The 27,737-nt window shown below is 41.8% G+C and overlaps 1 protein-coding gene across 4 annotated transcripts in view; it reads right to left on the bottom strand.

Annotated features, from left to right (window-relative positions):
* The window catches only part of ARIH1 (ariadne RBR E3 ubiquitin protein ligase 1), a 58,973-nt gene extending 32,647 nt beyond the window's left edge, over positions 1-26,326 (bottom strand). Inside the window, exons 1-2 of one of the 4 annotated variants that reach the window (XM_010571577.1) lie at positions 26,304-26,326; positions 3,145-3,212 (exon numbers count right to left, since the gene is read on the bottom strand). In XM_010571577.1, coding sequence (XP_010569879.1) covers positions 3,145-3,212; positions 26,304-26,306 — 71 coding nt within the window. In that variant the 5' untranslated portion in view covers positions 26,307-26,326. Of the gene's footprint in view, positions 1-3,144; positions 3,213-3,527; positions 3,622-6,381; positions 6,529-7,097; positions 7,175-26,303 lie in introns of those variants that run through there. The other 3 variants (XM_010571575.1, XM_010571576.1, XM_010571579.1) reach the window with 3 other exon arrangements.
* Between the last annotated feature and the right edge of the window lie 1,411 nt (positions 26,327-27,737).

Here is a 27,737-nt window from a genome sequence, read left to right as displayed (position 1 = left end):
AAAAAGAAGGCACTTGGCTTATCTGCTTTATTACAGGCAAAGTTTGATAAGGCTGCCTGTCAGGTCATGCTGACTCACCATGAACTAAGGTAAAACAGACACTGGCTAGGTGCTGTAAATATACACCATTAAGCAACTAAGTTCAAGCTCTGACTTGGTGTGAAATCAAGCACCAAAAACTGCACCCAAACATTACATCTTAGCATGCATTATACCCACCCAGACTGCAGGCAACAACAGGAATTTCCTGGGAAGTCTTCCTAATGGTTATTAGGAGTAAGAGGCCAAATTTATACTAAAGTAAGAGTCCCCCAGGAAAAAAAAAAGTTTCCAACACTGTTGCAGAACAGGGATTCACTTGGTGTGAAAGAACACTGTGTGTAAGCGCTTTTACTTAGCGCCTGCAAGAAGTGCAATAGCAGCAGTTACCTGCTGGCTCCCCAGCACAAAGCAGATGCTCCGGCCCTGGGGTCAGGCTCTGCTTGGGTTTAGCCCACACAGCAATGGATGCATGCCGACAGGCAAGCCAGCACGCAACTTAAGCCATGAGCAAACTGGAGATTTCAGGCACAAGACTTTTTTTGGGTCAGACACTGAAGATGCAGTGAATAGATAGTGTTACTTTCAAATAAAATCTATGTTTTGGGGGTTTTTCCTTAAAAAAATAAAGTAGCATTTAAACTTATTTTTTTGTCCGATCACAGCATGCCTCTCCACCTCACCATGAATGTTTCCCAGTGTTTTTCAGCTCGTTTACACTAGCACAATGCTGCAATAAGATTTGCTGGACAAACACAAAGCCATGCAAGTCTCAGAAGTGATTTCTGTTCTGGAAGAATAACCAAGTCTAAATTTGGGCTTAATCAGCTTGTCATGTTCATCTAAACAAGAACCACCTCTATTTTAGCAGAAAGATGTGATGTGTAGCTAGCTCATGGCATCATTTCCAGCTCCATCACTATTTCAAACTGATTGTTTTGCATCCTGACCACTGAAGTGACCACTTGCCTCCTACCCTTGCCTTCGCCTATTACTGCAGCAATCACAGAATCTTCTTGAACACTAAGAGCCAGCCCTCGGTCTCTTCCCCAGCCTCCCACTCCTACTTTAACACAGCTGAGCATCAGCAGAGCACTGCAAAGGGCTTTGTGGAAGCTATTTGGTGAAGAATTGACAGAAAGCAGCACCAGCTACTTGAGAGAAAATGTTTTAGTGTTTTTCTAATACAGCAGGACATCAATCAGCACCAGAACTGTGAGTAGTGTGCAATAGGTCTGCATAAGCAAGGGTCACGTATTATATTACTCACAGGGGTAGTCCTATAGAATTAAGATAAGTGTTTTAATGAATATGTACCAAGAGTACATGTTCACCCGTGGACGCTGTAAACATTTACGTCTACTTAAAGTGTTTTAGTTGGAAACTGTAAAAGCCTTAACAATAATACCTCACATAGAAGTGGCTGACAGCCCCCTTTGAAAAAACCCACAGCCCAATTTTTTTTTTTTTAATTGATGGCAGCCTTAACAAACAAGTTTTCAGTGAGAAGGGAAAAAAACTATTGAATAAAGGGATGACATTTCAGTACACTTATGCAGAGGTATCTCAAAGTGAGGTGGAGGTAGCCAAGGAGACTGAACTTTAGCCTGACCAAAAGAACCAGCACAAGAAACTCAACTACAAAGAAGTGAACAGACACACATTATAGAGAAGGAACTAAATCAGAATGCTTACAGTTGTAGTCAGAGTTAAATAGCCTCAATATGACTGTGTTTGTAACACAAAGCTTTCATACTTCCCACATTAACTAAAAGAGGTCAATCTCAGGAAATAAATCAAAGGCTAGAAAGCTTTAAAAAAAACCAATCACTTCAGAAAAAAAAAAACCTAGGCCAAACAAAACTTAAGAGATACCCGAGCACCATCACTAACTGAAAATGTTACACAAAGGGGGTTAAAGGTGTCCTAAATCCATTATCCCAGGACAGCAGAAATATTTAAACTCCAACACTATCTACTAGCAGACTGAAAACCTGTTGGTCTTCGACACTTGCACCCTGCGCAAATGACGACCGAACTACACAGGCTCAGCCCACAGCACAGAGCACCTACGGGCTGTTAAGTGGCATTTATCAATTCAACAGTACTACCAACAATTGTTTCTGCTTTACAGACTACAAAGCATCCTATCTTCTCATACCCTGATCATCAGGCAAAGGAAATGGTAACTGAAAGTCAAACAGACAATCCTACCAAATACCAAGTCCTTCTGTCCCTGTTGCCCCCCCCCCCCATTTGTGTCTCTTGACACTTAAGACCAGCAAAGACCATAATAACCAGTAAATCCCTGTACTGTCTTTACTGCTCCTTCTAGTCCAGACTAATTCTCCCCCTAGCTTCTACAAGTAAACTGAATTCTCCAGCTCCCTCACACTCTCTTCAACACCAACACTAGCAGTGGAAAAAAAAAAAAAAAAAGGCCACACAGGTGCATTACCACTGTGGCTGGATTTGGCCTCCACTGTATAATAACAAACTATAAAAAGTACCTTTACCAGCAACATTCCCCAAGAGCTGGGAATCAAAGATGCAAAATAACCATAAAATGCTCTGCTCTGAGGGGGAGGGAGAGGCAAAATTTAAGCCATTATTTACACACACAGTAAAGAAAACCTGGAGCTACAAAGATGAAGACAAGGCAGATGCACTTTACCAGTCAAGAACAATTCAGTCTCAGTAAGACCAAAACAAACATGTCAGGAGCATGCATGCTAGAATGACATGCAAGAGCAACTAAATCCAAATTCAAAACAGTTGCAAGATAACAGGAAGTTGTTCCTGCTTGCTTTTTTCTAGAGCCTGTGAAAATCCTGTGCCTGTATGTGTTCAAACTGGAAGGCACCCTTTCCTGCAAGGGGCAACTAACTTCCAAAACTTCTCTGAAGCGTAATAGGCATTATTAACATAAAAAAAAAAAGTCACTCTTAGCTGGTAAAGTCTAAGGGGGAAGGGAAGATTTAGAGCTTACAGAAGAGATCCTCCTGCCACATACTGTGTATTCACCCATTCTCACATTAATCCAGTAATAAACATTTCTTGCAGGTCTGAAGCAAAATGCAGCTGCACGCTAAGATGGCTGCTTACCTCTCCATCAGCTTCTCTTTATCCCAGTTGAAATGGCTAAGCAGTATTCGAGTGATAGTTGCTGGATTCTAGAGAAAGAAAAGAAAAACAATAAATGAGTAACTGCTTGACCAAGTTGGTATACTGTTATGAGATCACCAAGCAGAGGTTTGAATAAACAAATGGGGAAATCAGTGTGTCTAATAACGTAATCTGTGCAGACAATACATGTTAACTAACATATACTGGAAAATAGCTTGACTTCAACAGAAAACTTTAAAAAACTCTATAAAGCAAGATGACTATATAAAATGAGAATACGGTTGAAGACTTAAGGAACTGGTTAGATACTGCTACCACAACAGATGCTTGAGTGCCAACATTTCCATGTCCAGTGTACTTACACAATGTTAACCCAGGGTGTTTGTAAAATTCAGGAAGGGCTAATTGCCATCCATCCTACCCATTTTTGCCACAACCTCCACACTATTTGCAGAACATGAACATTCCTTGTTTGTCCCAGCCACAACCACCAGAACACCTGGGCTGAAAACTCTTTCACAAAGTAACTGGCTGCCAGTGTAAGATGACAATGTCCTTTGAAGTCTCCAAACATTCCCAAAGCACACCAAGATTCAGAAGATACTATGCAATTATACAACTAAGGAAAGAAATACAGCCTAGAAAGGTCAGAAATAGAACCGGAAATAAAAGCTGGTTTTCACTTGTACACAAATTCTTCTTCCAATTAAATCTGTATCGTCAGCCAAGGGCTGGGTCATATGAGAAACATAACAAATCATATGGCTTCTGTTACACCCCAGAACCATGTTTTAGCTCCCTAAATCCAAACTATCTTGGCTCAGTTTGAGGACCATTTGCATGCAACAGAGGCAACAGTGAGCATCCTGAAAGTGGCTATACATTCTTTGGCATTTGATACCAAAATGGAAGTTTGCTTTAGGGCAAATTTTCAATGGACGCTCTGAAGCTGTTGAAAAGTAGGACATAAACTAGCAATGTGATTTTCTGAGCCTGCGGGCTACAGCTACAACTTGAAGCTGCCAAAAAGTCAATCCTGCCACCCAGAGCAGTGATTCCACCCCATCCTGACCCTCAGCCACACACTTGCATGTCCTGTACTCACCAGTCCCTGCTAGTACAGCCATCTTATGCTGCAACACTGCAAATTACTGGCTCGGATCTTTTTTCTTCTTTCCCTTTAAGTTGTTTTTGCACTGAATCAGTTCCCCAATCTGTTTGATTGCCTGACCACACAAACAGCTGCATTAGCACAAGGGAGAGGGCAGGAGGGGACAAGTGGGACAGCATCTTTCAGCAGCAACACCAACAAAACATTCACTGAAATAAAGCCCTAGGGTCAAAATCTAAGCACAAAGAACTAGTCTTGTGGTTTATGCTATAAAAAGTGATACTCCTCTCCCTCTGCAGTGTGTTCTTACACTTATTAATGCCAGTACAACTTGTTTAAGGCCAAATTAAGAAATTTTTCCTGCTTAAAAAGTGCATGTGAACAAAAGCAGCTTTGGATAGGTTAGACCAGATACCTGATCTGGTCCATGTGGAGCCCCATAAACAGCTGGGATGGCAAATCTGCTACACAGTATGGGGCAGAAAAACCAGAAACTGGTATTGCCAAATACTCTGTATTGTGAAAACACGGCCTCAGTCCCTCTTTGAACAAGTCTCCCAGGCAATACGGATCCAAGCTCCTAACTGTAATAACACAATGAGGTGCTTGGCTGACAACCACATGCGACTGGCCATTACGAAACAGTGAGGCAGCACCCTGACCTTCACCACACTAGCAGGAGTTGGGATAACAGCACTGCAGCCGTCTGCTAAGGGGGCAATCCCACTTTTGGGCAGATTTACTCAGTGCCTTGCATCAAAGCAGTGATGGTCCAGCTCTGGGACAAGCTGGACTAGCTCGGTGCTCTGATGGGAGTTATTTTTCCCTCTCTTTGTAGCTCTCAAAGCAGCAAGCTGATACACCTTGCTATGCAAACACAACACAGATACACCGAGTATATACCCAGAGGCAAGGGTGAGGAGCTCTTCGGGCAACAGGATGGTCTTTGCACAGTTTGCACCTCCTAGGGAGCTGCATCCTCATCTTTTGCCCCGGCAGTGGGGCCAACAAGTGCTCTGTCTGGTCAACACTGCTCAAGCTGCTGCAGCCACACTGGAATCATGTTAAACCAGCACAGAACCCCATTTAAAGAAAAGAAAAATCAAGGAAAAGCTTTCTGATAGTATCAGTTCCTGATCCAGCCCAGCACACGGTGGCACAAAGCCTGTGCCAGCACTGCAGACAGAAGGGAACAAGCAGTTGAACTGTTTCAAGTCAGTCCTGCCACCAAGAAGCTGTATGGGAATTTAAGGGTCTCCTTCACCAAAAGGCTACTCCAGCTTCAGGGAGGAGGATTGCAGCCTCTTTCAGGGCTTTAGTTTTTGATCTTTCTAGGTTACTTTGTATTCAGGTCTCCAAATCTTTTTCTAGAATACTATCTGTATTATGTAGCAGTACCTAAAGGAGCTCTTAACTCACTTGAACACGCACGCTTCCTAAAGCAAATTAATCAAAGATGAAAATATACTTTAGTAAACAAACTGATCCAATCTCTAGATTGTCTTGGTTATGATATCCCCTGCTACAGTCAGTACAACTTTTTTTTTTTAATTCCATTTTCTAGGGGAAGTCTTGCCTCAAACCAGGAAATCTCCTCCTAAACATACCAGGCAGATAGCATGTATAGGTTTCTCCATGTAATCCTTCCAGCACTCTCCCACCTGTAAAGCACATTACTTGAGCCCCTCAACCCTGCCATGCTCCAGAGTTACAAATAAGTTTCACACAGTAAAGCACGCAGCTTTTCTCAAACACAAGGATTCTTCACTCAGCCCAGAGATCTGCCAGATGTACAAAGAAACAGTATTTTATTAATTTCTCAAGCAACAGCATTACAAGAGCTTTGAATTAGCCTGAAGTCTTGCCCTACCTTCTGCTACAGCAGCCCACTTGGCCACTGTATTAAAACTTCTGGGAATACCTATTAATTGCTTAATAGGCTAAGAGGCAACTGAGGTAGTGGTCTCTGGCTGACTTTTCTTTTTAAAGAGGACAGACAGGTTCCCCCTGCACTGAAGGATAAGTTATGCCATATTAACAAGGAACTGAAGTGGTCTGCAGTGATTATCGAGTGCAACACGGCAAATCCAGCAAATACCACTCACCAAAGGACACGTGGTCACAAAGAACAAGAAGGCCTCATTTCGCTTCTGGCTTCTCCATTTTCCCAACAAAGTGGCACTGCAGCATTCCGAAACAAGTTTACCTAGGTCAGACCCCCCCACGTATGCCAGCATCACAAAAAGAAAGCTGTTTTCCCACTGCAACAGCAATGTGCGAAACAGCACATTATTTAGGATTATACTCCAGAGACCGGCACCATTGGCTTGGTGTATTAAAACACAAATATGGAGTGAGCAGTAGCTTTTACTGGCTTGTTGGGCTTTAGCTTCCTCTAGCTACAGCAATATTTGTTCAACATGTTAATTAAAAAAAAAAAAAAAAGGAAACACCAGCAGCATGACAAGCTCCTACCAGAAATAGCTGGACTGCCTGCTTTCTCTGCTTGCCACATCCAAGATATAGTATTTAAAACTTAACTAGTTGTTTCACTGATACAGAAGGCAAGGATTAATACAACTGTGCCCTTGCTGATATGCAACGTGGACAGCAACACAACCTGAGCCAGCATTACAGAGGGAGGACTGAAGCCAGGGAGGGAGGCAGCGCTAAAAGGCTTGGTTTGCATAATATAAACCACAGTTAAATACAAATGCAAAAACCTCTGGCATTAAGGATTGTTCTAATTTAAGGCAAGGCACACCAACAAGGTACTGGGTAACAGCTGCTCCACATTAATTACTTGCGTGCACACACTTACCTCACAATTATTTGGGAGCAGCTTTGGAGGAGTAAATCGCAGCATCTGTCACAATGAGAGGTTAGCTGCTGCAGAGCAGCTATGTCCCGTAACTCAGTCTTATGGGGTTAAAACGACACCAAAATAATTTGATGTTTCAACCCCTGTTTTGACACTAGCTCTGCTACAGACCTCTCTCCATCAACCCTGCCGCTGCTGCACAAGCCCTCAGCAATCACTTGACACTCACTCTGCCCAGAGCTGCAAAAATTAGCAGAGTATTTGAACAACACTAGATTACACAGGACTGGTATATTATAGTTTCTGTTCTGCAACTGGATGGGCTTCTCATTTGGCACACAGGATTATTGTCTACGACTCTTACACCACAAAGATTAGTTATGAACAGGCTACAACGCTGCTCAGATGGGATTACTACTTAGGCTTGAAGCTGCAGCAGGGAGAAGCGTGCTTTGACAAAGCACATTTTCTGTTTACAAAGAAAAATTTTAATAAGTAAAGCAACCAGAAACAGACGGCAAACAAGGGAAAAGCTAACACGTTCAAGCATTCTGTTTTCCTCCAAACATGGTTTGATGAAAGCTGAAACAGCAGACCTAATTTACAACAGCCACCTATTAAATTTTACATGTTGAAGCCGAGGAAGATTGCTAGAGCTCAAGGTAGTGAGCCTGTTGATATCCAGATAGGAATGAAACCCGAGAAAAGCAGCCATTTTGTTGAAATTCTCAGGGCACTTTAAAAGACTCGCTGTCACAACTATCTCGCTAACAAAACATTCATAATAAAGCTCTGCCCAGAGAGAAACACAGTCAGTCCTTCAGCAGTGATTATTTTTTTTTTTTCAGGCTAACAAAGCAGCCAAGTCCCAAATGTGTTTCAAACAGATCCCACTTCACCAGTGCTTTTCACTGGAGGTATTTACATTTACTATCATTATCTATGTTGCCATGCCTAAGCACACATATGCAAGCAGGAGATACAGGGATGGGAAACCCTGCAACGGTCTGGACTTCTCCAAAGAAGCATTATTAACTGAAATAAAACTCCTTAATTTAATAGAATTTAATTGAACTGGAAGCTTGGTCACTAATATTTGAATTTAATTCTTTTTTGCTGTCAAAATAAGAAAGTATGAAGTGGAAGGAGGAACCTGGATGCACTTAAATGCATACATGAATTATAAATTAAAGATTATTAGGACATTAGCTTAAATCAGAATTTCCAAGCAGCATAATTTGCTGAATGATAGTTTGCAGTACTTGACCCATTCATGTTTTCATCTATCAAGACGAGCTGCACAGTTAATTCTTGCAGTTATTACCAAGAAAAGCATATTTTAGAGCTCAGCTTCTCATCACATGCTGGGAGTAAGCTCCTGTTTCAATTTCAGCATTCACTGCAGATAAAAACCAAGAACAACTTAAGCTCAGTTCTCTAGCACAATCCTTTCCCCCTCCTTGAGACATGGTATTGATAAATTCTTCATTTTGTTTCTTTCCATTTCATGGCTGGTTTTGTTTTCTAAACATGGCATTTTGCATTTCAACAGTTTTCATCCCAACTGCAGCATCTATATCCCAATAGCAGAAGCTTTTTCAGACTCAGTACAGCAATATGAATTTGATACCACTTCCAGTTCAGTTTTCTACACAATTGCTTTTGCACTCATGAATCAAAGTAGACATCCCAGAAACACTGGCTTTGCACAAGCCTCACACATCTGTAGACGGTTCAAACCTCAACAACATCCACAGTTATATTCCACGAATGCATAAGTGACACAAGACCATATTTAAATTCCCCAGCAGAAGGAAATCAGCTGGTTTCACTTCATTTGACAGCAAAGAATAAGACTTCTGCTTGGTGGTGACATATTGCACACGCTGCTGCAGGAGAGAAGGGCCATCAAATGAACAGCTCAGAAGCTAACGCCTGTCTGAAACCAAGCAGCACAAACATTTGCTCCAGTGAAGTGGCATCCAGGGACAGCATGTCACACCACCACTGTAAATATTTAATCAGTCAAAACCCCAACCTTTGCCAATAGGAGAGCACCAAGTGGAAATTCCAGCTGCCCTCCGAGCACATGCAGGATCGAACAGCATCTCCAAAGCTTGTCACCATGTACACCACACCATGGAAAGCAGCATTAATAAAATAACCAACACATCACATTTTATGTTAGCAGGGAAAGTAGGAGCAACCTCACCATGAGAAGGTTTAAAAGATTTCTTGATAACTTAAAAGAGACTTCTTGCTTGCCTCAGCTGTAGCTCTCATTGATGGTCTGGAGATCTGCATCATCAGATGCGCTGCAGGTTTTTCCCCCACTGCTCGCCAGATGACTCTAAGTCATGGAGGTGGTGTGCAAGCAGGCAAGTCCTAAACCTCAAGACTGATACAAACAGGCAATACCCAACCGCATTAAGTGCCACCACCAAGCAGGAGCAGAAACCCCCCATAAGTCTTCAATTACTTCAAAACCCAACAGGTTTGCACGCTGACACTCCTTTCTGAAGGACAACAGCTCCATCTCCACCCACAGCACATTGCAAGGGCAACCAACACAACAGACCAAGCACCATACAGCTGCTTCCTTCATCAGGTAATAACAAAGTGGACACCAGTCTGAAATTCTGCAATAACGAGGTCATCTACTCTGAACACCACCGCCCTTCGCTTGCATCTCTCCCAGTCCCATACAGGTAACCTTCGACATAAACATACAAAGCAGAAAGTGGTTTAAATAAGCTTTTAGCCTGAATCACATTACAGTGAGACTGTCATCGTAACGTTTGCATTGTTTTGCAAGTGCACTGAGTGATCTTCATTTGTGAAGATCCATTCACATCTATTCTTTCAGGAGACGATCACCAGAAATCTTACAAGCACAAAACCTCATTTCTAGCAGCTTAATAAAATTCCCAGGAACCGAATGTAAAAGATGAGATCTAAGTCTAGAGTACTTCCAGGACATGATCTCCTAAAGACGGTATCTTCAAACTTGTTAGTTTTTTAAGCAACACCGCATGACCACTCTGAGAAGCTGCTGGAAGACTTTCACATAAGCTAACATTCCCTGCCTCGATTACAGACAGAACATAAGAGGGCTGTTGTAAGAAGATGAGGACAGCAGCTAAACAGATAAGTCCGCCACCATCCACCCATACTCCCCTCCTCTGCCATCCCCTGAGGCTTGGGAGAGAACCACACCATGGTACATTTCTGCCATTAGCCATCTCATGGTTTATGGTTCCAGTACAACACACATACAGGTGGATCTGAGATACTTCCCAACTTCCAAACACCAGTTATTTATACCAACAACAAAATCAGTACTGTTCAATCTCTATGCACCCATTGAGGATATGGTCTTTGCATCCTACAGCCCCACTGAGGCCACACTAAGTGCCTTTTTTGAATTACCCACCTCTGAGTCACCCCAAAATTTACCTGTTTCCTGCGACTGGCATTTCCAAGCAACTCCGCAGGAAGCCAGGCTACTTCCCTGTGACACTGCCAGTCACTGCTGTCAACTGCTGCCCTCCAGCTGGCATTTACCACTTCACTGTACCTTCCCATTAACACATACATAGGCTTCAGCTTCAATGTTGATCATCTCCTTAGCTTCCTACATCTTTCTTCATCTCATTAACTTCCCTTCACACATCATCTCTTAATTTTGAAAATTAAGTTTTATGGAATTACTGAATTAGTACCATTACGTGATGGCACCAAATGGCAGCTTAATATTATGAACTCTGTAGTAATCTATCTGCACTTCCCTGTTTTTAGGTCTGATGAACATGAAGATAATAAAAAGCAACTTCAGAGAAAACTCTATTACTTCAGTTAATTGGTTCAAGAGACAGAAATGAAGCAGTCAGCTGCTTTACATTTCCTCTGAGCCTTTTGGAAAGTTTTCAGGTTAATGATTAGGAGCCGCAACAAGGATCCATTGTCTATCAAAGCTTTTAAAATGAGAAAAAAAATACTAAAGCAAAAACTCTGGCATGAATTAGCAAGTTTGGAAGTGCAAGAACTGAATTCACACCATAATACTTCTAAATCAAAAGAAGATCGGATGGATTTGCCACGCTGCTCAAGTGTGCTAGGCAGCGCTGGCTCTCTGATGACTTCAGAAGCTCCACCACCAACTCTACACAAATTAAAAACTGCATGTGGGCTACAATTGGGGAAGATATTTTCCAGTATTTCAGCTACACTTACTTCCATACCAGGAGATCTATGGTTTGATGACAGGATACAGAGAGATATTAACCCTTATTTTATACATTTAATTTGAAGATTATTTTGGCTTCTACTTCCTTTTGCTACAGTTCTGGAGTATAAAGCCAACCCCTTAAAGAGCAAAGGCCCACAGGTACAGAGGCCCTGTGAATTCAAGCAAGTTATGCCACTGTACGCTCCTTGAGGACTATGGAACAAGAGGTGTCCAAATGTACGCGCTTTCACAAACCGTTTCTCACTTTAATTCTTTTAAAATAAGGAGCACTATTGTTTTACTGCCCACAAAGGCAGTATCACCCAAAGCATTTCCCTTCTCCTGGTGTCTCCCACCACAAGAAATCCCAATGTATGAGCAAAAAGCTCAGCAAATCTGCATAAGCAACATGAACCACAGCTATAGTTTCCAGAGTTCCCACTGAGTGACTACAGCTGACATACTAAGAGAACTGGAGTGGGAGCACATGGGTGCCAGAGTACATTTCAGAATGGGTTTATTCAACCCATTGCCTCCCACTCATGAATTTGCAAAGACTTGCCTCAAAAGAGTAGGAGAAGGTGATGGCATCATTTCCATATAATCCTTCCAGTTTACTATTTCAGTAGCTCCTTAATATCTCCCATCGCAGAGGAAGAAAACAGCACACAGCACTGCAGCTAGGCAGCGGACAAGGTAATATTAAAAGCCCCAAAAGAGTTTTGGCTACCCTGAATGTAAAGGACCTGCAAATTCATCCAGGTAGAGTCTGGGTCCCTGGTAATCACCAATTTCCCCCTCATGCCAAACCTTCAATCAACATCCAGTGCCTCACAGCATTACTTCTTGTAGGACGAGAAATCAATGAAACAGACAGCTATTTAGAAAAAGCAATACCAGACCTCTGTGTCCCAATCAAAAACAACATGTAGTCACCTTCCCTGCTCATCCATAGAATACTACTCACACAATCAGTATCCACAAACCATAGTTCAGTCCCCTTCCTGCTTGACACCACAGGTCTTCCAGACCTCCAGGCTCCATTTTTCCCCTTCTATCGTACATGACCTCAACCCTATAAAAGTTCTTACCCCACACTTCACGTTGACCTGCCAGACAGTTACTGCACTGTTCCTATATGTGTACCACAAACAGATCCAGCTCCATCAAACAGGAAAACTGTTCATTTTCTCCAGATCACAAGCATCCCCAATGGCAGAAAGAAGCATCAATTCATACTTTCAGTCCTGCAGTCTCTCAGACCAACAGACTCTAGAAGACTAGAGAAGACACATGGGTATGGTTTCACTTCTTCTCTCAAACCAGTATGTCAACTCACTAATGCCAGGCTTGAAGAAAATATACTATGTTGGTTCAAGAGGAATGCAAAAGCACATTTTGCCACAGAAAGAAACAATGAACGAAGGCTGAGGAGTTTAGTGACTGGGCAGTACGTACCAAAATACCTTGGCTTAGCCCAACTGCACAGGTTAGTCAGAACCAGGTAAGAAATCTCCTCCCTTGCACAAGATTTTAGAGACACTGAGGAAGACTCCAGAAACCCAGAATGGCTTAGCTATGCACCAGCTCTTATTTTTGCCTATGAGATAAAGTAACAGCTACTTGGATTATTATTTTACTTTGAAATAGGGCAGTAACTAGGCAGGGCAGTAAAACGTGCTCTTCAGAGCCTGCTCCAAAGAAGCTGCATCCCATCACCACCAGACCAAGAAGGAACAGCTCAGAAAGTATTTATTTCAGCAGCAACACAAGCTCATGCAACCGCTGGCTCCTTGGCCTGCCACTGACTGCTCAGCAATGGGAGCACAACTGCTTGCACAGCTACAAGTGAACCAGACAAAGGAACTGACACAGGTTAAAAGGGTTGCTGGTTTATTTTAACCCAGAGTGGGATCACCATGTGGCCAGACAGCTGAGTTGGTACAACTCAGACAACAGGGACTTGCTTCCAAGAAATTTGTTTGTGAAATCAGTCTGCTGAGAGCCATGTGTCAGACATGTCAAAGTTGGATCTTCCCCATGTCAACAGGCTCCCTAAATCTTCTTATCCCAAAGACTTTAAGGGACTTATCAGGGTATAATTTGACACAAGTTAGAGCCAGACGTCCCCCTTTTCTCCACTGTTATACCACCAGCAACTGTAGCTTACATGCTAGAAAGCATAATCCAGAAATACTGTTTCTCATCTTGAAGAAAAATACAACACCTTGATATCTTTCTTCCAAAAACTTTCTCCATTTGCAAGACAGACCTTGAAGGAAGTGGCTGCTCAGGAGTACAGTCCAGCTACTAAGAAGAGCAGAATCTAGCCCCGTCTATGTCATTACAGTGTCTGGGGGCTATATTCAGCTGGGCTACCAAACGTAAGATTTTGATAGTAAACTGTGGGAATACTGCCAGTCTCTACAAAGATGCGTCTTCAACGTAACCATGTCATGAGCCTGGCAAGACAGAAATACACCTTTTTTTTTTTCTTCTTTTTTTTAAGGTCTTTTATTAGTCAATGTTGGAAAGACTAGAAGTGGCATATGTCAGGTCAGCTACTCATCAAGTTGATAAAAGGAAAACAACCCAAAGCACCGCATTTGGGTTTCAGAGGAATGCTGTCTCCAGTGACTCAACTTCTGAATGAACTGTATATTTCTGGGAAAGTACACGTCTGCCGATGTGACCTACAGAAACTGTCCTGTTTGCAGGCAGAAACAGATGATGAAGGAATAAAGCTGAAAGAGGAACTGTACAATTGCTTTCTCCTTTAAATCATTTTGTAGAAGTCTTAAGTTGTCTCAAAAAAAAGCTTTCCCTGCTTCTTTTTCCTCACTCAAATATGCATTGGTAAATTGATTTCACTCTTTCACCACAGTCAGCATTGTACATTGCCAGATTCTGGTCCAGAGCCAGATTCACCCATAGGGCTATACCCATTTCACAGGCTTGATATCTCTGTAGGAAATTGGCACTGTTCCTCCCCATGAGGTAGCAAAACTGCTGTCTCTGCTAACTCCAGTATCCAGCAGCTCACACAACATCAAGAACAGGTCATTTCAACCCTGGCCAGTGAACTACCTACTGGTTAGCAGTAGCTGGGACTTCTCCATGGATTTTGCATGCCCTGAAGATAACAGAACTTCACTTTTGCTGCTTTAAGCATGCTCAAAGGCCTCACCAGGTCAAAAGGCAATGGATGGGCAGTGTTAAGAGGATGCTATTAGCAGATGTGTGAAAGTATTAGAAGTTGCCCTTGAACTTAGTAAGAAATCTGTACTGCACAAGAATCTTACAGCCACACGTAAGTTTTGAGAATTTACTTTTTTGATGGCACTTTTACAGAAAGCATCTTACAGCACAATATACAACAGCATACTGTGTGTCCTCTTCAAAAAGGCCAAACCATCACTTCATTCCTGAAGATCTGTTATCATGCCTCATTCACGAAGATCTGCTGTAACAGAACAGTATCCGACCAAAAAAAGTCTATTCCACTTAAAAACACCCCCCCACACATCTGCAAAGTCCTTCCTAGAAGAGTATCCTGTAAGTATTTTGTAATGTCAAAAGACTATTTTTTTTCCTAGAATAACTTGAAGAAATAATGATACCATGGCATACTTGAACTGTGTACACAAAATGAGACAAACAGAGGATGATAATATTTTTCTGACAGTCAACATCACAACAATACTGAGGAGGGTAAATTCCCAGTAACTTGTGTTCTTTTTCCATAGACAATTTCCATAGCAGGTCTGTCTGTAGGCTCAAACATGTGCCAAGAAAACAACGACTTGATTTTCTGGATTAAGTTTTACAAGTTCTCTAGAAAGGTCTCTCAAATTGTCCTTTTCCTGGTCTCAAAGGTCCTTCCAGATGATGATTAAAGAAAGGGTGCCCTCGCTTCAGACACTGCACATGCAGAGAATCAGACCCCAAGGATGTCCAGCTTAAATGTGTCTCTCAAATGCTGGTTAAGTCTCAAATTGTCGGGTGATCTCCCACCTGCTTTTGTTACTGGGCACTAATGGAGATCATCTATCACAGTATGCTCAATCACAAAGACAGATGAGATGTTTATCAGAGAAGACAGCCAATCCACCCAAATTGTACATCACCTCAAGACAACTGCTGTTGATTCCTCAAAATCAGTTGTTTCCAGGATAACCCCCGACTGTGAACAGAGCTTTACCCCAAAGTGCACTGCCAGCACAAAACACGTGGTTCTTCTCACTGAGCAGTTATTGTGGTGCTTGACTACACAGCATTTTCCTCTTCTGACAAGAATGAGAGCAAAAGGACAGGCTACCTCCTGCAGCAGAAGTCAGAGCTCTCAGACTCTCAGGTGCTTGGGGGAAAATACTTACCATGCAAAAATCTTAAAATAACACACCTGTGCAGCCTGTGTCCCGAATCCAGACGTCCACTTCAGAACATAATTAACATTTTCCAACAAATATGCAGACAGGGAGAAGAAAATGGTAACGCACGATAACTTCTTCCATGAGCACGATGAAGTAGCACCCACAAAAATCAGTAAGTTAAAGATCTACCATGAAAATTAAACAAAAGCCATCCCAATTAAAAACTTCTCTCGTGGCAATGGCCAGGTTAGCTCAGATATATTTGGATACACGGTCACTGGTGGCATGCAACTGTTAACCCCTTCAGAGACAACGTGACTGATGAGAAGCATAGGCTTAGCTGAAGAAGTTTTAGCCAGTGGCACTTTACAAGAGCTCGTAGAGAATTTTTATGGAGGAAAAATCCTTAACATTCTTCCATCTTATCTTCTCCTCCAGGCCTCATTTTGGTGAGCATCCAAGCACTAGGTATTTCTCTTAATGTTTCTGTCCCTTATTGCTTCTGACTTTGTCCTTTCCTCAAAGCAGCACCCACCTTTACAAACCATTCCCTCTCCAGCACGCTTCACTTAGGGCGGAAATTTTACCCACTCACAAAAGCAGCAACACACTCTATATTACTTCACAAAAGAAAAAAAAAACCCAACAAACAAAAACACCTCCCTTGGGCTGACTTCATCTCCTCATCACTGACAAAGGCCCTAAAATTGTTTCCTGTTGCACACACCTGGCTAAACAAAGCACTTAGGTGCACCATGCTGTACCACAGCAGTCAGTCACCATTCAGCGTAGATCGAACACACATCCCCATTTAGCAAACCAGCTTCACAACTGGATCCCAGTTCTTACCGCCACCTTCCCATTTTCCACACCAGACGCTGCCCATGTATCATCTCTGCATCATTCAGCAGAAAGACAGATGTCTTGCCAAATTGCAATGCAATATAATACAAAACAGGAAGAGCTTAACCCTTGAAGTATTTACTGGCAAAATGTTTTGTACACACAATGTCACCTTGACAAATAGGCAGTAAATCTACCCCAGTGATGACTATGCCTTAGTCTACAACTCTCTATCAGGAAAAAAAAAAAAAATGTAGCCACCTTAACACTCTTAAACTATATAGGCCCAGGAAATCATTGCCAATGCAGCACTGTCTTGGGGATGTAATCTTTGGCAATATCTTTACATTGGCAAAAGCCCCAGAGCAGATGTGGTTATAGCTTATATCACTTCCCTGCACAAAAGCAGCTATACCTGCAAAAGCACTTTTTTCTGCTGGCAGAAGCTGCATCTGCACTAGGAAAATCTGCCAGCATCCTTTTCCCAACAAGCCTTTTCTAGCTCAGACCGTTTTTTAATGATGACTTTGCAGTTTATTCACCATACTCTGCTCATTTAATCTTTCTTAGTTTTATAGCCAACAAAACAGAGCCCTGGCAACATCCTATTTTACAAGCTGGGATTTCCGCTACAAGAAGTAATTTTGCCTGTTTACACCCCAAAACCTTTTCCTCCAAGGGCTCCGCAGAAGCCACCTTTGAAGAAAGGATATTCTGGAGGCATGAAATGTTTAGCAATTCTCTTGTTCGTTCTCATTCCCATCCTTTAACAAGATACACCTAAAATTGTAACTGCAGTCTCTGACTGCTGCAGGTATTTTTAACCAAGTACCTGAGCTCCCTCGAGTTAAGAGAAAATACTCTGTTGGGATTCAACACAGAAATAACAAAACACAAGTCATACAGCCGGGAAAATAGGAAACCTCCAATTTTTTTTTCACCATTTTCTTATTTAGGGACTTTGAAGACTTGCCTCTACATAAACTTGTACTCATTTAATCAAAACTGTTTCTAAAGCAGTTGAGTTAAACTGGCAAGTATGTGCAGACCCTCCAAAGCACCTGGCATATCTTCCTTTCAGCAGTGAACAGGAAACAAACCTGGATGTGCAATTTTGTATTTGATGGGACCGTGTGCTGGCTGACAAGGATATCCCTTGTTCCTTTCCCATTAAAAATATTACAACCTATCATCAGGCCTCTGCAAGAGAAAAAAACCCACCTAATCAGTCCTGCTTTATAACTGATGTGAAGGCTAGCAATATGAATAATTACATTAATGACTGGCAGATAATTAAGTGCACTGAAAAGGCTGGCACCCAGCCTCTTCCAAATCACAGCACTGCCTGCCTGTGGAGATACCCTTGCAAGTGATAGCAGGACACCAGCCAGGGGAATTACCCTGTGGTACATGAGGATGACATAGACCACAAACATCTCCAAGCACTCTCCCTCCAAATAGTTTCAGTATCAGGCATCCTTAAAGACAGCTCCAAGTCTTTGCACCCTGTTCCCCTCCTAGAAGCTACCATACCAGTGAAAAAAATAATTATCAGAGCTAGGAAGGCAGTTCCCAAACAGTAACGACACAAAGTAGATGAGAGATTCAGAAATTAAGAAAGCCAGCCAAACAGCAAGCATTTTACCAGTTTCTCAAGCATCATACCAGTTTCTATACAATCTCTGAGCACATTTCCAGTGCCTCAGTACAGAATTACCAATCGAAGGCAAAGTATCTTGCATTTCTAAACTACAATAGTCCAAGACCTGTATCACATTAGACTCGACTTTTGCTGTCATACAGAACTACACTTGCATTTACTATCAATTGTCATCATCCAACATAAAAATATAGCAGAGTAAATTTTCAAGTATTAATTTCAGCTCTCTTAGCAATACAAATAAGGACGTTTCAGACACATCATTTTACCAAGTAAAATAAAGAGAATGGTTATTACAGAACATGCTAATGCATATATAATACATATAAATCAAAGAATACCACCTCAATTTTCTCAGACAGCTTTTCAGTCATCACAGAAGTATTACTAACTACCAAAACCAAAGATGTTGGACACATTTGTTCATCAGATCTTCACAGTACTTAGAAATTGTTACTTTATTTTCCTGTATGCATACTAGGTGGGATTTTACCCCAAAGACCTTCACTTCACACAAAACCAAACTTCACATTAACAGCATCTATTGAGATCACTTACTCAGGTGAAGAGGAATGCAGAATGAGAACTCTCATTCTTCACTTTAAGGCAGGGCCTTACAGTCAGGGCTTACTAGCAACTGTCAGAGCTCCCAGAAGAGAAATGAAGCTGCTAACTAACTGTTGGAGTGTTGTTCTTCCTATCTTTTTAATAAAATGTTGCTGTTCAGCCTAGTTGTAATATACATTGATCAGTGAAGCTCTGTCACTTCCGAGCAGCTACTCTGGAGTCTAACCTCATCAGGCCTTGGGAGGTTTCTCCTTCAGTTACACCCTCGAGACATGGCTCTCCCACACATTCTCCCTTCTTCCCAGAAGAGATCCTTAACTCCTCTTCTTTCCAGATCATTCCTTCCACCTCCCTATTTCTCAGGTCCCTGAGCATGACTAGGATGTAGATTATTAGGAGTTAATTCTTAAGGTATTCTTCCCACACAGGAAAGCTCACTGCAGGGGAGACTGTTTACTCACATGAATTCTGTTCTCCCCTAATCCCTCTCCGAATTTCTATCTGCCAGACAAAGGAATGCTGATTGTGTTTGTATTTTGTTACACAAGAACACACACAATCCAAAGTTATCAGCTACAGGGGGGATCAAAGTTTTGAAAAACTATCCAGAGCTCTTTCAAAAGTTAAATACACACCTATAATTATATGTGCGCCCAAAACAGGCCACAAAACCCTTGTCTTCAGGTGTAGATACACATGCATTTCTTTTGCTGACAGTACAGAGTTGAGCAATTCAACCACCATCACTTCTGGCAAATAGAGAAAAGCAACCGCTCGCAGGGTCAAACAGTGGGCTGACTGATAAGAGCAGAAAGGAGGCACATTTGATCAGAGAGTTCACTGATCCCATTCATTACTTGGACCTGAGAAGAGTTATACCCATGCAGTGAGGGAATGGGAACTGCCTAAGCCAAGAGCAACATAGATGTAACCATGCCCCTATTTCATGTTGCAGGTGCACGTGTCTATACACGCCTGCATCTCAAAAAGCACTGCTTGAGACAAGTATTAAACACCCAAAGAAACTCAAAGCACCACAACAGGCTCGAGTTTATTGGTGTTTCAAGCCAAGCAGCAATGGGAGGCTACTAACAACAGCCCATGCTGCCTTAGCTCAGAAAACCAAAGAAAAACCTAAAAAAAACCCTAAAAGGAAGTCACCCAGAGTGAAGTATTTCACTACGCAGTAACTATTGCACCAGCTTCCACACACACATCAAAGCAGCACAGGAATGGTAAAAATCAAGTATATCCTCCCCTGATTTTTATATAATGGGGTTGTTCAAATACCAGCTACTTTCTCTGTGGCTCAAAAAAAGTTTTGCTAAAGTAAACAGGTCAAATGCACTTTGCCAGGGTAGTACATAGCTTACTCAACACACTCCTTCGGAGATTGCCCGAGCTTAATAATACCAGGGAGGAAGCAAAAGCCTTCAGAACCACTTAAAATTTTCATTTCTTTATCTTGGAAGAAAGTCTCTTCATGCTTTCTCCTTAATAGGAATAGACAGATATTAAGTTTAAAAAAATATATATATAAATCTTTGAACTAACACCCAAAATAGTCAGTTATTTTGTCAGTTGACTATTTTCAGGTGCAATTATACAGATTCTTCTGGTTCCACATTTTTAGTATGTGTTCTCCACTTCAAGAAGGCTTCAACTGTGCCCAAGCAGAATCCTTCTGAGCAGGAACTCCTACTATATCTATCCTGTTTATGTGCTGGAAAACCAAGTTTAGAGTCTGCATCCTTCATCTGGTGAAATAACACACAAAACATTACTCCATCAAGCACAGACAATTTTTCTGAAGGGCTGTAAAGGCAATAAGCAAATACCCAAGCTTTTAATTTCCAACGTTGGGGATTATCTCCTTCCAGCTCCCCAATTCCTCAATCACAAACCAATCAAAGCTTGATCTTTTGTGAATTAACATGCACCCTCCCCATAAGAAAAGGCAAGTTCATGGTGTCCCAGAACGTAGAGGGTGCCTAAGATCAAGAAGTCAGAGAATCGAGTAAGTCATAGGAAAAACCTTTTCTCTTTCATGCCTTTACGTTTCAGCCACAAGTACCTTCCCAGAAGACCTAATTTTGAGGCAGATGGCCAAGACAAGATCACTTCACTGCTCGTCCCTGGAAATGCGAGGTGCCACATGGCGCTCTGGGACGTGAAAGTTTTAACTGAGGAAGACACAAAACCAAGAATGCTTTAGAAAAGGTTGGGGAGAAGGAACTTAACATGTCAGCCCAAGCAAGTGGGCACCAGCTAGAAACCATCAGTAGCTCAAGAGAAGGCCAAGAAGCCGAGTTTTAGGTAGGTGGTACACAGGCTACCACACAGTTACTCCTAGATTATGGCCAAGAACCACCTGCTCACAGGGCTCTCAGTTGTTCCACTGTCCCCAGCAGCAGTATTTGGTTCCTCTCCCCCATATATCCACAGAGGACTACAATCTTTTGCTGTCACACAGACATGCCAGAGCCTGGCAGCAAGGACAGGCACACACCATAACAGTCACAGAGAAGTAGTGCTCGCCACTTAAGCTGTCTAGGCTCCACACTTCTCCAAAGGGAGGACACCAAAGGGGTACATGTGTCCCTCCTAAGCCAATTCTTTCAGAGTTTTTTGTTTGCTCTTTACTAGGCAGTGGCAATGCCTACCAGCTAGGTGCCCTGCCAGCTGTCAGATGTTGCCCAAAACAGCTGGCAAGACCACTGGCAATGCCAGAATGCACCACCGTTGCCAAAACACTTGCACAAGGCAAGCCAACATGTCCACAAGCAGGCAGCTAAGCTACAATGGGAAGAAGCAAATTTTTCTGAAAAGTATTTAAACAGCTTATTAGCTTCTTCCTTGTTCTAAGTGACTTAGGTACTGTTGAAAGTTATCTACATAAGACTTTGGATCTGAAATTATTCTTGACATTTGGCAAGAATTCTCAGTCCCTACAAACAGGCAAAAGACTCGACGCAGACAGTTGTATTTGAGTGTTGCATACATAGAGTGGTTCAAACACTCACCACAGTGAACTACTCCGAATACCAAAAATAATTACTCAGCATTGCTACGCCATGTAAACAAGGGACCTCTTTTGAAAGAGTGTCTGTAGTTATATGGACATTTGAAATTCTAAAAAAGCACTGACTTGTGAAGTACAAACACTACAAAACTAAGTTACGTGTGAAACTCAAGTACTGAGGAAGCTTCAAACAGCAGTTTTTAAAGCATTCACTTAAACAGTATTTCCATCACAGCTCAAGATCAAAAGCTAAAGGCAAGCTAAGGAATCAAATACAGGCCAGACATACTCAAGGTTTTCAACATTCCCAACAGTAAACACCTGGGATGGTGAAGATATCTAAATATTATGAGAATTTCCATTATCAAATTAAAAAATAATTTTTTTCCTCCAGCTCATGCAGAGTCGAATCACTTCCTTGTCACACTGGAGCCTCCTGCACCGATATCCTACACAAGCTCAGCAGTCCTCTCTCAAACACACAGGCATCTGTATTCTGGGCTGCACTCAAATGCACCATTTGGCATTACCGAGTAGCTATGAACCTTCCGTGTGTGTTTTACAATAAACGAGCCTGCATTTTTCTTGCAATTGCTGAAGCTACTGAATGACTTTATGAAATTCAGCAGCATTATATGCTTGTATACACGCAAAAGCCTCCAAACATTCTTTCTTGCTGCCAATAATACAGTGTAGCCAGCCACGAACAAGAGAAAATATCACTTGCAATATTTTTAGATCCATCTAACTCCAAAAGCAGTACAAGTCCAGAGGACTGGAAGCATGACCCTGAACAGGTAAGTTACGGACTGAGCTACATGGATAGACTTTCAGCTTCACAGTTACTTGCCATGGAAAGTCACCGCTCTCGTGACAAATTCTGGATTCTTCTCCTAGTTACCAACCCTCCAAAAGGGACTTTCCTAAGCAGAGGAACAAGCAGCTAATCCTCCAGAAAGAAAAGGCTCCTACAGATTATTTCTGTATGAAAATCTTGACTCACTATTGTAACAGGAGCACAGCTTGGAGATCAACAATCACTTCCTTAAACTGCTCTATTGCATCTGACACCGAACAGCAGAACCACATTCTTGTTTACTTTATCTCATTCATGGAGTAAAGGGGAAGAAAGATTATTTTCAAAATAGAAAATTGAAAACAATTCAACAGGTGCAAAGGACACTTGGGGAGGTTCTGTACAGGGAGCTACTTTTAATTTATGAATTAACGGCATCACTTCAAACAAATGTTGAAGTTTTCCAGGTCTCAGTTCTAATCACAAGAAGCAGAGACTCAAACTGAAATTCTGTGTGCCATGCTCCTAAATTTAACATTGCTTGCCAAACAACACTAAGCAAAAAATGTTAAATATTTTTTTAATAGACACAGGACTGCCTTACACTTCGTATAACATCACAGCAACACAAAGAGCATAGAGGTTTGGGTTTTATTTCCTATTATGAACTTTAACTCATGCAAGGCTAAAACTAAGGAGTCTGAGCTTGGGACAAGTATAAAAGTGTAAGCTATAGTTTCATTTTTAATTACGCTTAACACCCAGAAAAAGCTGTTGTTTCACACCAAGGACCGCGAATGCTGCAGTCTCAATTACGACTTCTCTGTGGCACACCAGTTTCCAAGTTATGGCAGAAATAACACTTCTACTTTGCATGGCAAGTATGGTCCTGCTCACTAAAATTAAACCCACAGGGAATAGCAATAATTCTATTTACTATTTGCTTCTTGCTTTTAGAAACAAATGTTTTAAAGTAGCTAAAAAACAAAGAGTGTTTTCAGTTTCACTTTGAAACATCCCCAATACATGACAGTCCCCACCTGCATCCACAAGGCCCCTGAGAGGAGGCAGCGTTGTTGTGATCTTTGCAAAATAATGTTGAGACAAAAGAAACCAGCATAAAATTTTTTTTTTTTCCTCATGGCCAGCCATGAGATTTACATTTGGCCTAACAGAAACGGAAATCTAAAGCATCAAGCAAACAGGTCATCTAAGTACAAAGTTTAAATTACTCTGGAGACTTAACAGATAAACCAAGACTTTTCTACCTGGTAACACTGAAATTTAAAATAAGTCTTAAAAAAATTCTATTATATTCAGAATTACATGTCCTGGCAGCCAGGAAACAGATACCATGTCACTTCCAAAAGCTTTGCAGTGATTGCTTATACCAGATTTCAGGAATGCTTTGTCACAATGAAGTTTACTCCGTTCCTTGGAAATATTAAATGCATTCCTACTATAATGAAACACCTTATAAACACCGCATGACAGAAACAAAGAGTATAACAAAGCATTTCCTTCCAGCATCATAACATTTAGGGCCCAATAAGAATTTTATTATCAAATAACTAACCACACAATAAGAGAAGTTAGAGGCTTGCAAATTCACCTTGTGCAGGCAGTGCAAACAGACCCAAATGCAAGAAGCATCAGCCTGAAGTGCTTCCGCCCACAGACTCCTACCTAATGCTTGTCAAGCAGCTTTAAGTACTCCGAGTTTTCAAGATGTCATCTCTAACATTAAATACAGTTTTAAGCACGATCCTGTACAACAGCAGCAATTCCTGTTGCTCACTGGCAAGTGATTCCTATTGTGGACAACACACATGGAACGTACTGCCCATAGCACTGAACTACACCAGCATCGGGGACACTTCCTAAGTTACAACTGGAAATTAGCACATTTTGTCCAAGTAAAGCCACTGTTTAACGAGACCCCTTTTGCCAAGCGACAATGGATTTGCACTTGCCCTAACAGAGCTCTATTTAACCGCAGGGCTGCAGCATTCTGGGGGATATCTGCACCGCCTCAACTCTGCCAGCCTCTCAAAAAAGCCGCTCCTCAACAAATTTAACAAACATGGCTTTGTAACTTAGGAGTGGCCTGGGGTTCTGGCTTATTTTAACAGCAAAGCTTTTATCCAGTAAGGACCTGGCCTTCCTTCCAAAGAAGTCAGCCACCTTCTTCATGTAAATGAGAAACCAGTATTTATTACAAATGCTCTGATGTTACACATTACCTGCACTGCTCTGAAGAACCTTATTTTAAAGCCTATAGTAAAAAGAAAAGATATTTTTGAGCTAGACTAACTTTTGTTGGATCCAGTGATGCCACCTCCTTCCAGAGAAAGCCCAGGTTTGAAGCTTGACATGCTCACAACCACGCGGCAGTCAGGCACAACACCTGGCCGCATCCAGGGTCTTGCTCCCTGCTGCAGGGTGGGGAGAAAAAGAAGAGTCTCAACTCCCTTTTCTGCACTTTCGTGTTAAACACCAGCCACCTCAGAGCTTCATCCCAGTATTTTCAACACCTCGCCATTACAAAGTCCAGAAAGAATGAATATGGTCAGTGACATCACAATGATGTCATTGGAATGCTCCAGAAAAAGGTGACCAAAAAGGGGAAATTAACCCAACTGAGAACTACTGAAATCGCACAAGCTTGCAACAAGGCAAGGAGAACACTGGGCCACGCAAGACTAGAGGCACAGATCATCATGTATTCTATTCAGAGCAGAAATAAACATGCTATTCTAAACATTTTTCAAGTTTATTTTCAGAAAATCTAGAGCAAAGATGGAAACAGCAATCTGATATAAAAAAAAGATGTTAACGGTGACAGCAAGTTATTTGGACAAAAGTTCAGAGAGGAAGAATATGGGGAAGACATTCAACTGTGGGAAAACGCCTCTGAGAGAAGAAAGCCTTTTGTTCAACATCACCTCTATGTCTAGGTTTTTACAGTTGCTCAGTAAGTTATTCTGCCGGCAGCTGGAAAACCACCAGAAATGCGCCTGTTTACTTTGACAACTAAAATTCAAAATAACATGTCAAATGACTCTCTACTCTGTGTAATCATAGTGATATAATGGGAGTGATACTCTGACCTGAGGTGGGGTTTAAAAGTCTCAGCCAATCGACAGCACAAGGTTAAGGGGCTTATTCATACCCCTATTTTTGCACTCAGAGAGGAAGGGGAATTCTTGTTGTGCGACACATGGAGTCAAATCAGATTAAAAGCATAAATGCCAAATACTCTGTAAAAATCATCATTAAACGCCTGAAAGCCTGCTTAGGCTCAGACAAGAAAGAACAAATGCAAAATAGTCTAAATATTTGAGTCATTCTGAAACCTCCCTAGTTCACTGCAAGTTCAGCAGTCTTAGAAGGCCAGGCAATAAAAAAAGGTAACAGCTCGGCACCAAGCAGCCGTCTTCATGAGCCCTTTACATGCTATGGTGCAAATTACAGGCTCTGTAACCAGTAAGTTTACCACAAGTTAGCTACTACTCCTGCAAAGTCTTCGTCAGATCAAATCCCTGTCCTGAGAAGTTTATGTTTTTCTTATACAGCTTGTATTTGGAAATTACTAAATGGATGGGAGAATAAATTTAATTTAGTCCCTTCAACTAGTAGTACTATCAGCTAATAAAGTGGTCAAATGCAGTGTTTTAATACAGACAAAGGCCATTTAATACAGAGACTTATACCTACCATGGCTCAGATACCCCCTTGCCGATACTTCATGGCTCACTGATACCTTTTCCTTTCACTGCAGCTGCAAAGATGATCAACTGAAAAACAAAATCCTATTTATATCTTACTCCTGATCAGAAGAAATCAGTACCCGCACTGATTAGAGGGCACAAGACCTACAGCTGAAGTTTTCAGGTATGGGGCACCTCTGCATTACATCCTCACTTGAACAAATAAGTTCCCAAGCACTACAAAACATAACCGCAACCATCATCATTTGATACCAAGAACCCAATGTAGATACACAGAGACCAAAGCCATCCAGTACTCAACTGGAACAAGCGAATCACAGCACTGCAACCAAGGATCCGCAGCAGGATCCTGAGCCAATGTGACTCCAGAAAAGGTTTACTGAACCAGAAAAGCAGCAGCAGCAATCCTGGTTGGGCGCCAAAAGCAAGGAAATAAACAGAACAGAGCCCTGGAAGATTTCACCACCGGCAACAGAGACTAGGATGAGCAAATACTGAAGCATCAGCTGAATTCGGTTCACTTACCTCTGAACAGACTAGAAATCTAGTGGCAGTAAGCTGGTATTTAAAAGCCATTCAGAGCAACTGAATGTTTTTCTACCCTCTTCTGATACGTTCCAGGGCTTAAGCTGATTTTAGGTCCTGAGTTTACCCATGACATTCCTAAACAAACTGGCTTTCTGCACTCTGCTCTGTTAAACCAGGAATAACTACTGCAAACCTAACACAAATAACTAAAGCATAAGCAGCAGCCACAGCAGTTCTGTGTAGGCGGTCTGCAAGGCTTCTGCAGAGCCCAACGCAGCCAAGTCCATCGCAGGGTCAGGCCTCCCACCACCACCCCAGGTACAGGAGGAGGAGCAGGGTCTCTTTACCTATATTGACCTCTTTCCACTAGTTCTGCAACTTGGAGGTCAAGCACACAAGTCATACAGCTCATGGGCAGTAGAAGAGGGGAGAAAAACCCACAGACCAGAAACCAGGACCTTGTCCAAGAAATCAGTTCATGAAGAACATGTAGACGAGTCCACCGTGCCGGCCAGGTCTGGAAAATGCACATGCAGGAATACTCACTACTCCTCACTGGCAGGAACTTTTCCACCACTTTGCTTATGCAAAGATAGGACAAATGGTAGAATTTGTTCAATACAGCAGCATGGGTCGCAATTTTCGCAGTCTTAGTCATTAGATACAGACTCACCATTTTAATCACTATTTCAAAGAGTAAAAACTTTAAGTTACCAACTCGTCTACTTGCCATTTGTTTCCCTCTCTATATTAGGATCAATATCTGGTAGCAAAGAAACATCCATACTTAACCATAAGATCTTCTTTAACTGCAGGGTAATCAGCTAATCTAGACAGACTCCTTTATTCAGCTTTACATGTACAGTACTATTATTAAAGTTATAAACTCTAA

This window comes from Haliaeetus leucocephalus, unplaced genomic scaffold (genome assembly GCF_000737465.1).
Source record: "Haliaeetus leucocephalus isolate CR32 unplaced genomic scaffold, Haliaeetus_leucocephalus-4.0 Scaffold339, whole genome shotgun sequence".
Classification (NCBI taxonomy): Eukaryota; Metazoa; Chordata; class Aves; order Accipitriformes; family Accipitridae; genus Haliaeetus; species Haliaeetus leucocephalus.
Note: the sequence above shows the minus strand (reverse complement) of the source record. Positions and strands in the feature narration are given on the sequence as shown.